The sequence below is a fragment of the Corvus kubaryi genome, unplaced genomic scaffold (genome assembly GCF_017639235.1).
Source record: "Corvus kubaryi isolate FWS band 111438036 unplaced genomic scaffold, C.kubaryi_AGA036_p1.0 split1-131, whole genome shotgun sequence".
NCBI lineage: Eukaryota > Metazoa > Chordata > Aves > Passeriformes > Corvidae > Corvus > Corvus kubaryi.
The window spans coordinates 9,064,728-9,082,385 of NW_024582073.1; the positions used below are offsets into that span (position 1 = coordinate 9,064,728).

The window sequence follows — 17,658 nt, forward strand, 5'->3', positions numbered from 1 at the left end:
CTTCTTTTTAACTTGAAATATAAGGAAAAACATTAAGCAACCAAAAGTAATTACTGTTAAACTAATGATGGAGCAGAATTTTAAGTAATACACGATCAAAAGGCTGAACATAGTAAAAACTGTAACTCAGAATAATGAAATAGTTAACTGGATATAAAGTAACTACAACTACTTATATTAACAGGTATTATTTTTCCACTGTAAACTGCCTTAAAAAGAAAAATTGCCATTCCCTGAGTGGGGTAAACCAAAAATTATTAAGAGTAGTGGGTTATGATATAATTCTTCCCAACTTCTGACACCTAATGAACACAGATGGCCATTCCACTGATGTTAGCCCAAAGCTGCACTACTTCACCATCCAGCCTGCTTCTCCCCTTTCTCCTGCTGCAGCAGGAAAGGATCCTGTCCCAGCATGGACCAGTAGTCTTATATGGTATTTGCCATGTTCCTAATTATATTTTACTTAAATAATATATTTAAATTACTTTTTTAAAAAAAAGTGAAACTCATTCAAGAAAAATTAGTCCCATGTTTTACTTTCATATTCTTACCTTTAAAGTCAGTAAGTTTAAAAGCAAAAAATGCAGAAAAGAATTTTCTAATACAATACATTTCCTAAGGTCTTTGGAAAATTTATTATTGCAATCTAGCTGATTTAATATTAGATAATCGTAATTTAAGTTTTCTTTTTAAAATGTATGTACTCAGAAAATATGCACACAGAAAACAGCAGAACCTTGCTAGTTAATGCTCCCTGAAAGAGTGAACATGACAAATTAAGAATCTTTACATGTTGAAGTTAACAAACACAACAGTTGACAAAATCACACATTTAAGAAATCATTTATAATTAGTCAGACAATAGTGTAGCAAAATTTTGGTGAACTTAATAATTTTGATAATATGGTACTTCATTAAAATGCCACATAATTGTTGGCTGTGAAAGATTTAAAGCAATCAGCCTGCTGTCAGTGATAACCTGGTTTGAAGATCAATGCTTGAAATGATTAGCAAGTTTCTGCTGCATGGCTACTTTTCAATTCACTCTTACTTTCAGCTTTACAAAAATGCCACGACATAGAAGCTTCTATTTTCTAAAAACAATAATATCTTGCTTGATAAGTTCAAGAACAGTCTCCATAGCATAATGAAGATAAGGATTGTTTTTAAAGTAGTTTTTAAAGCAAATATGTATGATTTGATAAAGTAAAATTTTGTTACTCACTGAGAGAGACTATGGTAGATTGGATTAAAGCATTCAGAAGAACAAGAGAGAGCTTTTAAATAAGGAAAACAAAGCTCTACACTGAAGTTCAAAACAATGTTAAATATAGCAATAATGGCATTCAAAAATTCTTAAGTCTTTTCCAAAATCTTTAGAACCTCTTCACTATGGATATCATACTCACTGGCTCACTCACCTAGCTCACTTCCTTCACCCAGTCCCATGCATTTCTTTGAACAAGGCAGATAGGCTGCTGTTCTGAGAAAAGAGACTGGATGCTACAGTGTCTGTCCACCCAACTTCCAGCGTAAGTACAAAATTAGTCTTGTTACACTGATACTGGATAGATTTTTCATCCAGTGCCTCCAACAGCTTAATTACCTTTGGGTTCTTACAGCTGAATTCTGTTTGTTTTGCCATGTTTTGCTTCTCTCATAATTTTATTGAGGTTCACATTTCATATTAGAGGTAAAGTCAGAGGTAAGTAATAAAGAGATAGAGGTTTGGTTTGTTTTGGTTGGTTTTTTTTTTTTTTTTTTTTTACATTTTACAAAAGCAAAGTTTTCCTGGCCATCAACTGCCTGGTGTCTCTAGAAGTCTAAAATATCAAACCCTTAATCCATACAGAGAGGAAAGAGACAGAGTTTCCAATTTCCTAACAGAACTGCAAACCACAGCTGTAATATTAGGGGTGAAATCAACTTATTGCACCAAGCCCCTGTAATCTCCATAATTACCAAACCTTGTTCCCCTCAGCAAGGCGTAATTTATTCTTCCATGGTATATCATATTGCACCTGACTGTATTTACCATGACTTTGTATGAGACTCTAAATTCCTTAACTAAGCAATTGACTGCAGACTGCAACACCCTCACCTGAGGTCTGGCTTTCACCACTTAGCTCACATTCCAGGTGTGCTGTTAATGGGCAGTAAAACTTCAAGTGGTTCAGCCACATAGTTCCATGAACTCAAGCCCAATTATGACTGAATGTACTACAAGCTATTGTCATCAAAGCCACTCAGAAATGAAAAAGGATGCTAATTTTGAAAATCTGTCCACAACCTTTTATGCCTTACACTGACGCTGAATGCAGGAACTAACGTTACCTGGTAAACTGCGGGGTTTTGACCTGCATCTCCTACTTTGTACCTTACTTTCTTCCACTGTGAAAGTCAGACCAACTCTGCTACTGCAGGAAGAGACTACTGCTGTAGCTCATCTCAAGACATACACATGCTGACTGTCCATCTGGGAAAGGCAACAGCCAGCTGGCAAACTGGCATCAACCAACAGCTAAGTTTTGTCTCTTACCCTCAGTACAAGCATTAATTTCGACCTCCTCTGTCCAACTACCTGCTTTCATAAAGATGAAGAAAAATTACTCAATCCAAGAGTAATTGGTGCTTCCTTTCTTATATTTCTGAACCTGGAGTTACTGGGTGAATGACCCATGGAATGGTCATACAAGTCTTGCTCCTTAACAAAAGCTAAAGCACAGTCTGTGCCTACTAAAAATTTTAGGACAAAGTAAGCTCAAAATATCTTGTAGCACAGAATGTGACAGAATAGCAGTGATAAAAATACAATACCTGGGGCATGCCATCCCCCTCTCCCATTAGATAGTCAATCAGCTGATTTGTTAGGGCTTCATCTTTTGCCCGTCCCACCTATCAAAAAAAGACACAAGAAACTACGATATGAAAGAAGAAGGGAAAAATAACTTTCTCATTAGAAGCCTTTCCATAAAGCACTGAAACTAGACAGATTTAGAACATGATTTTTTTAGTTCTGCTTGTTCAAACCAGATGATTCTTTGGTTCATCAGCTTCGACATGCAGTAGTTCATATTTATTCTCTAATGTGTTAAACTGGGATTTTAGATATGTTTAGATATCATCTTTACTGATACAGTTTTCCTTCTATTTGCAATATGTCCAAACACACTCAGTGACGCTAGGAAAATGTCACAATACTGAAGGTAAACTTCTTAAAAAGATGAAGAATTTTTTGTTTTATCGAAGTTGCTTACTGTTTCAATTGCCATTTCCATAGCCAAGTTATCTTCTGTGCTTGGACTTTTCATGAAGTGCCTTAATGCCTAAAATGATACAGAAGGAAAGTTAAAATTGAGACACATGAAACTCACTTTTTTATAATTTTTATCAAGTTCTCTCTCTCTGCATTTTGATAGACAGGTGGCACACTGAATGCTTATCTCAACTATAGAGGTAGCAGCTGCTCCTACAGATACTCATGCAAGAAACAATTGAGTCTTTGCCAAATTCTGATGTACACCTTCACTAACTGTGAAAGATGTTAACAGCAGTATGGTGAGAACAAATTAATGATTAATGTAATTAATGTCACAATGGGATTAATGTCATGTTTTTAATGTCACGGAGCCCCCCATGCCACAGTTGAAGGAGTTTTCACCTACAATGGCTGTAATGTGCAAAAATCAGTCATGTAGTATGTGTTCAGTATGCAAAAGTCAAACATTTAATAAGCATCAGTTCACAGACTTGTAACTGATCAAAAGTGTGTCAATCAACATACTTCAATTAACATATTTTCTTTTTTTAAAAAAAGCTTTCAGTTAGGGCACGCTACAGCAATTAATGAATTAGTTACTCTGCAACCAAGTCTCCACTGGTCAAGCCAATGAAATGTAAATAAATTGCTGCTGTGGATCATGACATTTAGAGATTCATTGACAATAATATATCCGTGATTCACCTCAAGCTTCTACTGCTATGAAAAACCTATGTGCATGGCAATGTACAATTCACAGAACACATTCTAGATAACTGTAATAATAAATAGTTTGCTTGCATTTTTTACTCTTTTAAAAAAAATTCAGTATGTCATCAGTTAAGGCACTTAAAATCTAACATGGACTTCCCTGAAGTACTGTATTTTGAACAGTTTCTATAAACGTTTAACTTTTACTGGCTTATCCTTTCAGTACTGACCCGTCCATATTGACCACACAGCAAGAAAAATTTCCCCGCCTGAAAATGTTTCTTTTCTGCTTCAAAATATAGTGCAATGCTCTGATAATCTTCATTGGTAGTACTTTGAGAACCTGCAACAGAAGATAGCAGGGTATTCTTATTAAGGAAGATAAAGACTCTACTGAAGGAACATACTCCTATTTTTTTTTTTTACTGACATTCAAAGGAAATCAAAGCCGGACAGACTCAAATTATGTCTTACACATTTTGTCCCGTTTTAATCAGACTAAATGTCAAATATTAGGAGCTAATAATACAGTGAAATAATTGTTTCCACAGGTTTTACACCACAATGGGATTTCTGTTTCTCACAGAATTATAGAATGATTTGGGTTTGAAGGGATCTTAAAGATCATTTAGTTCCAAGCCCCTGCTATGAGCAGGGACATCTTTCACTAGGCTAGCTTGCTCAGAGTTCCATCCAACCTGGCCTTGGAACACACCCAGGGATGGGACAACTTCTCTGGGCAACCTTTTCCAGTGCCTCACCACCCTCACAGTAAAGAAATTTTTCCTAATATCTAATCTAAATCTACTCTCCTAATTTAGTTTAAAACCATTCCCCCCCATCCTGTCACTACATTCTGCTCTAAAAAATCATAGTGAAATGTCATTACATGATCTAATAATGAATTTTTCCATTATGTCTTGGCAACAATAAAGCAGGGCAAGTGATTGTGAGATTATCACCTGAATTGCATTCACAGTTTAAGAATATGGAAGCATACTTGTATTGTACGAAGCAAGGCTATCAGGGCTAATGCAACCATGTGGTAGCAGAGAATAGTACTTAAGTCTTCTAAACAAGACTCCATTTTGCTGTACACATGTAAAACAAAGACAGCCACAACTCCAGTTGGTTTTAAACCCTTTTTCCACCCACTTAAGTTTGAGACATCCTATTTTGGATAAAAGCATAAGGAACAGTAGAACAATTGTGGCCACCTCGACAAGCATCTGCAACCATACATCTCCAAGCTAACTGTTGCCAAGTTTTTATAACCTTCATAACAAGAAATCATTTTCTAAAGGAAGAGATTAATTGAAAATATGAGAATTTGGGAGATAAATATGTGGAGCTGATAAGGCACTCTTCAAAGGTGCCTCACACAGAAGAAAACTGTAAAATTGAGCGCAAATTGACAAGCTGGACTCTGATTGGCTTGATAGCCCAAGATAAAAGTCAGCTTTTCAGTAAGGTCTCCTTTCCATCTCTCACTGAGATAAGAGGAGGCCACAAAGGGTCTTAAAGAGAAAAAAAAGGAAAAAAGTGACATGGAAGAAAAGAGTTGGAACCACGAGAAAAGGAAAAGGGAACAAAAATCAAGAACCATACCAGTGAAATGCTCCATTTTGTATCAAGGTCAAAGAAAGGGATTCCTCAATGGGCACAAGAAAATAGTCTAGACAAATGTTTTATCTCTATGGATAAGCAAAAAAAAGCTGTAGGACAGGCAAGATTTGAAAACAACCCAGACTGAAGACCAAGGGAGATATCTAAGCTGAAAGCAGAGTCTGGCTTGTAGGCCTGAAGTACACACATTGGCAAATCTGGCCGCAATGACTGGAAATGAGAAACAAAACTTCACACCCATTGTGTTATGATTTCAAATTGGTTGAAATCAACTAAAAGAACAGCAAAACATAATGCAAGCAAACTTTGAACCTGGAATACTCACTGATGATATCAGCATAAATCTCCATCTTGTTGTGTTGCTGAGCTAATGTGAAAGCTTCATTATTACACTTGGACATAACCAGGAACTGGATGGCAGAACCATAGTCACCAAGCTGCAGAAAGAATCTAATCAGAATGAAAAATTAATGCCTTAGTACTTAATAAAGCTTAATGAATACACCAAATGTTTCAGGAATATAATACACAACATACATACAAATACAAAACACTTCTAATCCATTTTCTATCTCGAATTGCTTTAACTAGGTTCCTAAAATTAACTTAGTAAAAATAATCCAGCATGGCAATTTTTTATTATTGTCTAAACTTATTACTTCATGTTAATATAATTTTAATCAGAAAGTAAACAACAACAACAAAAAATCAGTACCTGTTTAGTTGTCCAAATCTTAGAGATGATGAATGAACTGAACTGAATTATACAGTCAGTGGCCAAGTACCAATAACCAGAGTCTAATATGTTAGCAAGCCTCATAAACTCCCAATAGATAAAAGACTTCTTTTTAATGAGCATAACATGATTGTTACCTGGCCACCATCTTTGCTCCTTCAAGAGACTGTGTTTCTCTTACAATATTAACAGCCTTTTCAGGATTATTTAGGTGATCCAAATACAGTCGAATTACACTATCCCATTGTTTGGCATGTTCATAAGCTATCACAGCTTCCGTGTACCTGCAAAATAATGGTTCCACATCAGTTTTTCTAACTTTGTAAATAACTCCTTATAATATGGTGTGAAGGAAACATAAAGTATTTTATTTCTGTGACATTACTCTGTGACACCTTCCATTCAGTTTGCATGTAATTGCATTGCTCTGCATTTACTATGGGTTTTTTGGTATCTATTTCATTTTCTCTTAGGAGAATGAAAAGCAGAGGCAACAGAAAAATGTCTTACCACAATACTATTTTTGACCTACTCTGCCAGCATCCCTTTTGCTATATATTAAAAACAGTTCATCTGTTCCATACGAAATCACTTGGGAGGGAGAGAACAAAAAAACCCAAACAAGATACCTAGGTGTATAATTTTTAAAATAAGACCTTATTTTGGTTCTGTAGACAAGATAAGAAATTTCTCATTCTCTCACTATGCAATTGACACAAACAGTATTTTCTAGTCTCATCAATGCAAACATTAAACTCTGGTGCTGTTTCATATTTTAAAGTATCATTATTCTGAAGCATGTTTACTTACAGGTAAAGACTAGAAGGAACTACATTCTGTGATGAAATATTACCTATCTGGGGCTTTAACTTCAGCTAATAACTTCATATTATTCAACATTATGCAAGTGCAGCCATTAAGATGTACCAGTAATTTGATTCTAGAATGAAAAGATCTCTTTCATGATTATTCTCCCTTTGAATGACCTTTAAAATCACAGCTACAGAGTTGTTAGACACAAACTGAACTTGAATACTCTGCTAATTGGAATATTGCATCATGTTCAGTACTTTAAAACCTTTGATGACTTTTCTTAAAAAGATATTCATGTTTAGACAGGAAAACAATTAATTAGAAACACATCTTTGATACCAGCAGAATGTCCTTAGATTATGTTTCAAATCTTTAATACACTAAGTGTACACTTAAGTTTACATATTTTAGAAACTGTTTTCACAAGGCTATTTTATGCAAAAGTTTCAGTATGTGTTTTAATTTATTTTACAAAAATGCTAATGTGTAACAATAACAACAACAGTAATAACATGTTTTATATTAAAAAAGAGCATTCGAAAGTACCTGCCATCTGCTTCCTTGGCCTTTGCATATTGTAGGTGAATTTTTGGAGATGAAACATGAGGAAGAAGTTCACCAACCTTTGCCCTAGAAAGACATTAGCTATTTAATAAATATATCTGGTTTCAAATTTTCTCCAGTAAAACTGTCATATTTATATCAACACTGAAAAGGAATCTGAGAGAAGAAACTGAACATAACGGATAAGCTTTGAAGTAATTTTAGTATTTTCAAAAAGTTGCACTTTATAAGAACTGGAAATTACAGACTGCTTTATGAGCATACAGGATTGAAGACAGTCTCTTCTCTTTTTTTAAGTCTGAGATGTAGAAGCGTAAGAAGTGGCAGACCAAGGATTTTTATCTCAGGTGTTCTTTCATTAACCCATAGAAGAAGCATAGTATTAAAACTGTAACCTGAAAGATCTATAAAAGCCAGCAAACTAAGCAGTGGGCCTTTCAGGACAAAGGATATGAGAGACTCCAGAGAGGCTGACCTTAAATCTCACCTCTCTGACTAAAAGATAGGCACTCTGCAAACTGAACCTCCCCCTGCTAGAGTAAACAAAGCTCCTACCTCCCTCTTCCCAAATCAAGGTTATCATTAAATGCAAGCTACTCTCCTTAACCAAGTGTTCTCCTGGCTCATTTTGATGCCACTGACAATTCTTTGATGGAATAAAATTTTCATTTTTCAAATAAATGGACATAATATTCCAACCTAATCTTTCACTCATATGAAAGAGGAGAGGTCTTACTGAACTCTCCAATCAGTTCTTAATGTGAGGAATCCTTAAAACATAATTAGGCCAGAACTGAGCCCTTAAATCTCCCAGAAAATTTGACTTTTCCAATGGCTACTTCACAATACTCAAATTAACTTATAAAAAAAAAATTATGATACTGGCTACTCTTGAATCATTTCCAGCTGTCCAAATACTCAGCTTCAGCTATGCATGTTATAAAACTAAGAAATATAATTAATTAAACAGTAACTACACAAATATGGTTACTAAATTCAGTGTGGATGTGTGCATGTGCATACACCCACAAAGGACTTGAAACTGCAGGAAACTTGAAACATAACACACAAAAAAAGAAAAATAATTATCTCACATTGACAGTCAGACTATATTAAAACAACATAAATTTCTGAGAGAACCTTTAAGCTTGGATTTGAAACAATACAATCAATGAACCATAGTTAATGAGGCATTTGTGCTATTCAGAGAATCAATCTTTTCCAAAGAGAACCCCAGCAAATCCTCTGAAATATAACATTTCCCTGAAACCTGTACTTACCAGTTTTTACACCGGATGTATACTGATGCTGCCTTGTCATAATATTGTCCCTTTTCATACAGCTGAGCAGCTTCTGAAAATTGCTACAATATTGGAAATCATTAAAATATAATTTCTCAATTAAGATCATGAATAAATAAATAACCTAATGAAGTCACATATTCAGCCTTAACTTTTATTAACTCTTTTGAGTACCTTCATATTCTCCAGAATAGCTCCACAGTCTCTTTTTAATACCCTGCTGGGATGTTTAATGGCCTGGTTTACCCCTCGACGGATATCTCCCATTCGAATGGAGATTTGAGCCACTCCAGCAAGGCAAACTTCATCGTGTTCCTGGTACTAGCAATCAAATGAAAAGCAGTAACTATAGATTACACATTAGAAAACCAAGGTCACAAAAGCGACAGTAATCAAGCATTGAAACAAACTAACAAAACATTACAGATTTAACAGCATTTAATTTAGAGCTGAATTAAAAACTGGAATTTGAATGAGTCTGAAACATGATAACTTAATGTATATCGTGACAGTACAATGCTATCATTACTAAAAAGGAATTACCTTATTGTTTCCAGTGATTCCCTTCTCATAATGTGCCAGAGCATTAACATAATCACCCCTGAAAGAAAACTGGAAGTTATACAGACAAATATTTTTAATAGGAAGAGATGGCTGCCTTCCTACCACACAGATTATGCATGTATCTGTCTTGATTTAGACATAACGACTGCATAGAAGGTTGTGAGGTATGCAAGAGGTGGACAGTTGCACAGAATGCCATGGCACTTCCTATGGACTTTATCAAATCTGAGTCAAAGAGGCACTTCCAACTCTCAATTCTGTTGTACAGAGACCAATAAACCTCCCTTGAAAGGCAAAGAATCTATCTGCAAAATACATCTTGGTATTCTCAGCTCGACTCCACATTTTTCTGGAAGATAAATGAAGCTAATCTTTGAAATTACTTATAATTTTTGCAACACAAAATCAAAGGCAATTTTTTTTCCTGAAGTATATTCAGAACTCAAGTTCCAGATGGTTGCATTGATTCAACTGCGTCCATTCCTTCCTTTCTGTGACCAGCAAGTGTCCTCTCTCAATGCCAGGTGTACTGCCAGGGGGAGGGAGTCGTCTACAAACTATTAGTAGGTAAGTTTTTCCTCCTGACTTAGGCACTAAACAGACCAGGTTTTATCTGTTTATCTAAAATAGACTTTAAAATCATGTCAGATGGTTAATACCTTCTGTCTTTCAGGGATTGGCAGCCTTGAAATTTGACACACCGCTACCTAAATGATTTAAGAAAATGAAGGCTAACAGATATTTAAAGAAATACAGGCAAAAGGCATGGCTTTCATCCAGCATAGTAAGTGCTAAATGATTTGGACTTTCTCTATTTTCCAAGCACTGCCTGCAATGAAGTTTTATTTAGTAGATGATATTATATGTTGGGACCTACCAGTTGCAAAGAACCTACATGTACTGAAATTAGTGAAAAGGAACTACGATTTGCTAACATGTCTCTAGCATGAAGGATTCCTTGCAAAACTCCTCTTCCTCATACTACAGCTGCAAGACCTCACTGAATCCTCTCTCAGCAACGCAGTCATCTGAAGTACCTCAATCCTGTGCTCTTCTATTGAGCATGAGTATTGGTTTAATATTCTTATACTACAACCTTACAGGAGAACTTACATGAATTCGAGCTGGACTGCATATTCCTTTGATATGAAAGGGATTTGGTCCGGGGCCAGACGCTTAGCCAGCTGAAGTGCTCTGTCCCAGTGCTGCAAGTCTTTTCGCATCTATTAACAAAGAACAGTAACATTTTCTGATGCAAGTATCAAATTTGGAATTCTATCCTGAACTTGAAATTATTCTAAACACAAATATTGAGTTAATATTCTAGAAAGATTCAGACAATTTGAGAGACATTCACCCTGAAAGAAGGTCTGTTAGGATGACCCTGGAAATGACAGGCCTGTCAGTCTAATTTCAGTGCCTGGTAAAATTATGGAGAAGATTATTCTGAGAGTTACTGAAAAACACTTGAAGGACAATGCAATCATTGGTCACAGCCAGCACAACTTCATGAGAGCAATGTCCTGCCTGACAAACCTAATTTCCTTTTATTATAAGGTAACCCACCCAGCTGATCAAGGGAAGCCAGCTGATGTAATCCCTTTGGATTTCAGTAAAGCTTTCCATACTGTCTCTTAAAGTATCCTTCTGGACAAAATGTTTACCACACAGCTGGATAAACACATCACGGGATGGGTCAGCAACTGGCTCACAGGTCAGGCACAAAGGGTTATAGTGAATGGGGTGATATCATACTGGAGACCTGTCACTAGTAGGGTTCCACAGGGCTCCATTCTCAGCCCTTCAACATCTCTTCAACATCTTCACTAATGACTAGGTCACAGGACCCGAAGGTGTAAGTTTACTGATGATACTAAATTGGAAGGAGCTCTTGACTCCCTCAAAGGCAGGGAGGCCCTGCAGAGAGACCTCAACAGATTAGAGGGCTGGGCACTCACCAACTGTATGAAGTTTAACAAAGGAAAGTGCTGGACTCTGCACCTGGGACAGAGCAATCCTGGATGTACAGACAGACTGGGGAATGAGACACTGGAAAGCAGCGCCACAGAAAGGGATCTGGGGGTCCTGGTCAACAAAAGTTGAATTTGAGTCAGCAGTGCCCTGGGAGCCAGGAGGGCCAAGCATGTCCTGGGGGGCATCAGGCACAGCATCACCAGCCAGTCAAGGGAGGGGACTGTCCTGCTCTGCTCTGTGCTGGTACAGCCTCGCCTTGGATATCGTGTGCGGTTTTGGGCACCACAGTATAAGAAGGATCTAAAGTTATTAGAGAGTGTCCAAAGGAGGGCAACAAAGATGGTGAAGGGCCTTGAGGGGAAGCTGTATGAGGAGTGGCTGAGGGCACTTGGGTCTGTTCAGCCTGAAGAAGAGGACACTGAGGAGAGACCTCGTTGCAGTTACAACCCCCTTGTGAGGGAAAGAGGAGGAGGGGCAGACACTGATCTCTTCACTGTGGTGCCCAAACACAGGACCTGAGAGAATGGCTTGAAGTGGTGTCAGGGCAGTTTCATGTTGGATATAATTTAGGAAAAGGTTCTTCACCCGGAAGCATGGTTGGGCAATACAACAGCCTCTCAGGGAAGTGGTCACAGCACCAGGCCTGACAGAGCTCCAGAAGCATTTGGATAGCGCTCTCAGGCACACGGTGTGACTCTAGGGGTTGTCCTGTGCAGGGCCAGGAGTTGGGCTTAATGATCCTTGTGGTTCTCTTCCAATTCAGGATAGTCTGTGATTCTAGTCACACAATGGCAAGATCAGAATCATAAAAGGGCAAAATTACCAGAAGGTAAAATATTCCAACATTAATCTGGAAATGAAAACAGCAGAAAATATACACAAATTAATACCTCAAGAGCAGCAATAGGACAGGAGGATGCCAGATACAAATCCTGAGCCAGATTAAAATCACTAGTAAACATTGCAAGATGTCCTGCTAGAAGGTTGTGGTCTTCTATTCCCTGTAGAAAGACATCATAGGTGTAGAAGTAGTCCAAAAGAAAATAAATACTGTATAAATAACATAATCTAGTAAGCCAAATAAAAATAGTAAACCAAAATATCCTTACATTTTTCAATGATGTGTATTGGATTCTACAAACCAGAAAAAGTCCTTACAGGCCACTAATGCTGTCTAAAATCAGCAATTTGCAGAAGCATAATTTTAAGGTACTATTTAACTTCTAGATGTATAAATGCAATCAAGTTTTGTTTTGGATTTTTTTTTAATATCAGTCTTCAACATTTTCTCAAAAATAAAAAAAAGGAAATAAGACCCTCCCAACACCTGAGACATGAATATATTCTGCTGTTTTCAAACACATGCAGAAAGACATACTGTGCAGTCCAGTAGAGACTGCAACCACTTCAAGAAAAAAACAGTCAAGAAGTCTGTAGTTTGGACACTTTATCCTCTATATCCCTTGAAAGCAACTCAACTTCTGCTTGAACAAAAACAACCCCTTACCCTGCCCACCCCCTCCCAAAATAAGAATTTAGCATTCTTAAAGAAAAATTAAATTATCATACTTCCTGTGTAAGACTTTACATTTTACCTTTATCTGCTCTAGTGACATCACCATCCCAGCATTACCAGATGTTCGAAAAACACGTATTGCAAAATCCACCTCCATATGATGTAAGCAAGCTTTGGCCAGCTCATTCCAACAAGACTGGTCATTCAGAAGGCTGCAGACCTCCCATGCTTCAGAAAACCTACAGAAGGTAAAACACACAACTATTTTAATTTTAGATATTACTTATACCCAAAACTCCCCCTCAATTTTTTTTCCTCTCTGTTAGAGAAAACATAAAAAACATTTACTTCTAAGCCACGGAGGGAGTGATGTATCAGGAAGAAAGTAAAAATACAAATGAGTACCTTACATTTCTATTTCTTCTATTTCTACCACACTTTTTCAGGAAACCATCCGCTTTCCCTACTATGGCATTCTTTCCATTATAGTGATTTTGTATTGCTTCATTACAGTGGGAGGAGAGTACACTAGAAGCATTTTCAGCCAGTTTTGGAGGAGCCACTGTCACAAAACCCTGAATAAGTCTTGAAAAAAATTACTTTAGGCTTTTACTCAAAAGTGAAAAAAAAGCCCGAATCACCACTGGGTCACTTATTTTGTTTGGTCTGCCTGGAGAGCTATGTGAACTTATGGATCAATCTAATTTATCAGTATTCAGCAGGACACTTTAAAATCACCAGGATATGCTGTATTGAACTATAAGCACAGAAAACAATTTACACAATATAATTAAAATGCAGATGTACCTTTTCAACATTAGAGTCTGAGTAAGCGTTTGTCTCAGCACATCAGGTCCAAAGTCTTTCAAATTGCCAAGGAAACTGTGAGTACTTAAATAGATGTTGTTTGTTTTCCCACTTGGAGTCTGACAAGTTAATTCTCCATTATACAACAACAAAGGCTTATGGGAATAGGGGACTTCCGTACCACCTGCCAAAATAATCTTTGATCCTAGATTCAAAGATCAGGAAGAAAAAAAGACATCTTGTAAAAATCCCTACATGGTAAAAAGTATAACAAGCAGCTGAAACCATGTATATTTGGGCACTAATTCAAGGTCTGTAATTCTGGCAATCAACAGCAACTACACAAGCACATATCTTTCAGTAAAGTAAATATACAGAATTTAAAGCTTCTAAACCAGTAAGGTCCTTTTCCAAATGTTTGCAGGTAAGTTTCAACATTTCTCTGTCGCAAATATAGAAATGGCTATGTTTACAACTTTAACATTTTAAGTGAATACAAGTTTTGTGACTCTGATGCAAGTTTTGTCACCCTGATCCTGAGATTTTTCTCATGAATGCTTCAACATAGAATTGAAGCACAATGTGTAACTTTCAAATGAAATATTAATAGCAAGAAGCTTATGGAGTTGTTGAGACCAAAATGCCTTGAAGCCTTACAGAGAAACCTACAAAGTAATTAGTTTTCTATTCATCAGTTGCACTTGAAATCATCTATAGTACTATTTATATTTATATGCATTTTATTTAAGACAAATGAAGATTCAGAACATGTTTTACTTTATTAACTAAAATAGTGAATAACCTTTTTAAAGAGCTTATGGTACCTTGAATGGCATCCTTATGAAAAACATAAGTGTACACTTTATCATCATCAAAAGCAGCAAAAACACCTTTATCCATTGGCCAGTTTTCCCACAGGATTCCTTTAATGGTTGGTGAGAAGTCTGGAATCTCATACACTCTATCATTTACCTACATATAATGTAAAAGTAAAATTATTACCAAGTGACTAAGGCAAGAAACAAAATATTCATCCCAGTTGTGATTAAAAATTTTAAAAATAATGTAAGTAGTCCAGAAATAGAAAAATTGTTTTAAGAAAGAGTTTTCTTATAAGCGGTGATTCTGAATAACACGAGTTTAAATTTGAAGTGGAGAAAATACATATTATATAAATTATATTTACTATTCTTTAAAAAAAAGGTATGGTGAGGGGCAGTGAAACTGGCTAGATTATCTGTATTTAAATACACAAGTATATACATTTTTGAAAATTACCGATGAGGAACTTACTATAATGAAATTGTCTTGATCTAGTATGACAGATTTTATTTCCTTACATTACCATTAAATTATCTTCAAGCCTCCTTGCCAATTTCTTCTATCAGCATACAAGCTGGAGCGACAAAATCTTCTTCATTTTTTATTAAAAACACTCTATAGTTGAAAAGCCTATTTGTAAATATATTGTATTGGTATCCCACACTAACTTACTGGACAATAGACAAAGCCATCACTTTTGTCATCTATGAAAGCCATTCTGGTTCCATTGGGATCTGGAAAAACCTTTCTCACGCTGACAGGATGCCGGTATTCATTCACGTATTGCCAGTCTTCAATGTAGAAATAACGAATAACTCCAGTCTAATGAGAAATAATAGAAAATGTTAATAATTACATCAGTAGCGGCGAGCAGAAAACTAACTTGGCTGTAGTGTCTTCCATCTTAGAGTACTGAGTGTTCAAAAAAAGTACTTCCAAGTGGGTTTTTTTGCTTCCTTCTCACACCCTGTTTTGGGTGAGACAGGAAAAATTTTTGGGGGGCAAAGAAAAGATTTGGGAGGTTTGAGGGGTTTTCTGTTAGTTTTGATATTTATCTCCCTCTGCTTTGGGGAGACAAGTGTTTACTGTGCAGTTCTCTAAACAAATGAAATGCCTGTCTCATTGCTGAGAGAAGCTGAACCTTAAAAAAAAGCTGTAAAATTTGCTTCCAAAGAAGAACCACACATTCTTAAAAAGAGAGGTACCTAACTCAGGGAATAAAAACAATCAAACTAATTTGTGATTAAAGGTATATTTTAAAAAACGTGGCTTTCGACATCAATGGTAGAATTTGCACACATCAAATTGACTGGTTGCACATTTAGTACTTCAAATTTATCAGCACCAGTTTAGGTACTGCAGAGGTGGGAAAGACCTCATCTGTTACAAAACCACTCAAGTTATTAAACCAGTGATAAAACCAGAGATAGTGGTTCTGCCTCTCCTCTGGAAGGTCAATACACCAGTCGATACCACAAAGAGCACAATACTACAGTGCCAAACATGCTCTGTATTCTCAGTGCCAGAAAATATTAAAAGGACAAAAAACTACCCTCATGCATAGAAAAATCTCCAGAAAAATACATAAGCATGTCCACATCCTTCTCCATCTTCTTCTGCCCTCCTTAATTCCTATCCTTGTAGAAACACATTAAAAAAATTCTCTTTGGACAAAGGCTTCAGTAGCAAGTCAAGCCTTTCAGTTATGCTATGACATTTGTATATATCAGTACCTTTTTGTCCACATTTTTCACATCACCACCTAAATCAACAAATTTGCAAGGCAAGTGATATGTTTTTTCTTGTATCTGGAAGACATTTTGACTGCTAACCCTCTCACTAATGCAATAGAATTAAATTCTGCTATTAAAATCAGTGTTTCGCAACAAACACTAGTAAAAGCAAAACTTAACCATTCCTGCCGATGCACATCATATAAATTCAACAGGAAAGAAAGCTGGATGCAATTTTGACTGTATTTTCTCAAAGTCCTTGTATAGAAAATAATCCACTGTAAAGATCACAGATGCACTTTTCGTTTTTCTAAAAGCATGAGCAGTAATCCAAATAATTCAGACAGAAATATATTCCATCTAAAAAGATCTTTAAAAAGAAGTAATACTCACATCTGTACCATATATGAGGAAGTCACTAGTTAAAGCATGGCACAAAATTTGGTATTTATCATCATCTGCTGGGAAAAGTCGAGTTTCTCGTTCTTCTTGAGCACCCAAACCCTCACTTTCTATCTAAATATAAAGAACAGAATGAACTGAAAAACTCCACTGTTAACAACAGGGTATCATAGTGTTGCTTGTATCAAACTGTAAGAGAATGAGATGAAAAAAAACTTGCACGTGCATTCCTCAAGAACCCAGCATCTGCTTTTGTCACATTACCAGAGACCTTTAAAATAAAACTTGTTAAATAGCTGACAAGAAAATGTTTTTGTTTACCTGTTCTAGTCTAGGTTGTATTTCTAAGTCTCCAGATACTCAGCTCTAGGATTTTAATTAGCCAGCAAAACTATTCTGAAGAATTTTAAATTTTTATCTCCATTAACTGAAGATCATTCGATTTTATTTAATTTTTAAAATTAATTAACTTGTTCAGCTTAGATCAACTCATTAGTTCAACAATCCAAACTGCCAGAGCTCTTACCATATGCAACTGGATTTTACCCTCAAAGAGAGCAGCAGCATAATCGGAATTAAGGCGCATACTTGCTACTGTCCCCAGGTACTCCACATCTTTAAGCTTTTTTACATCTAAAGGATTCAAACAGAAAAGATAGGGTAAAAATATTTTGATTTTGTATAGGTGTTCACTTATCATCTAAATTTGCAGCTGAGTGAGCAGACGTGAAAAACTCCCAACTAAGCAGAGAGGGGACAAGTCACACATAAAGAGACTTTCTTCTTAGCAGCCAGAGAACTGGTTAGAAAGTACAAGAGAAACTCTT

General features: G+C 36.3%; 1 protein-coding gene across 2 annotated transcripts in view; it reads right to left on the reverse strand.

Annotated features, from left to right (window-relative positions):
• Window positions 1–17,658, reverse strand: part of WDR19 (WD repeat domain 19) — a 39,510-nt gene that overhangs the window by 10,341 nt on the left and 11,511 nt on the right. For both annotated transcript variants that reach the window (XM_042053499.1, XM_042053500.1), the window contains exons 13-29: window positions 17,358–17,464; window positions 16,823–16,945; window positions 15,369–15,518; window positions 14,699–14,846; window positions 13,875–14,079; window positions 13,147–13,306; window positions 12,442–12,552; window positions 10,691–10,800; window positions 9,557–9,614; window positions 9,188–9,334; window positions 8,993–9,075; window positions 7,695–7,778; window positions 6,473–6,619; window positions 5,925–6,049; window positions 4,204–4,316; window positions 3,261–3,329; window positions 2,821–2,898 (exon numbers count right to left, since the gene is read on the reverse strand). In XM_042053499.1, coding sequence (XP_041909433.1) covers window positions 2,821–2,898; window positions 3,261–3,329; window positions 4,204–4,316; window positions 5,925–6,049; window positions 6,473–6,619; window positions 7,695–7,778; window positions 8,993–9,075; window positions 9,188–9,334; window positions 9,557–9,614; window positions 10,691–10,800; window positions 12,442–12,552; window positions 13,147–13,306; window positions 13,875–14,079; window positions 14,699–14,846; window positions 15,369–15,518; window positions 16,823–16,945; window positions 17,358–17,464 — 2,018 coding nt within the window. The remainder of the gene's footprint in view (window positions 1–2,820; window positions 2,899–3,260; window positions 3,330–4,203; window positions 4,317–5,924; window positions 6,050–6,472; window positions 6,620–7,694; window positions 7,779–8,992; window positions 9,076–9,187; window positions 9,335–9,556; window positions 9,615–10,690; window positions 10,801–12,441; window positions 12,553–13,146; window positions 13,307–13,874; window positions 14,080–14,698; window positions 14,847–15,368; window positions 15,519–16,822; window positions 16,946–17,357; window positions 17,465–17,658) is intronic.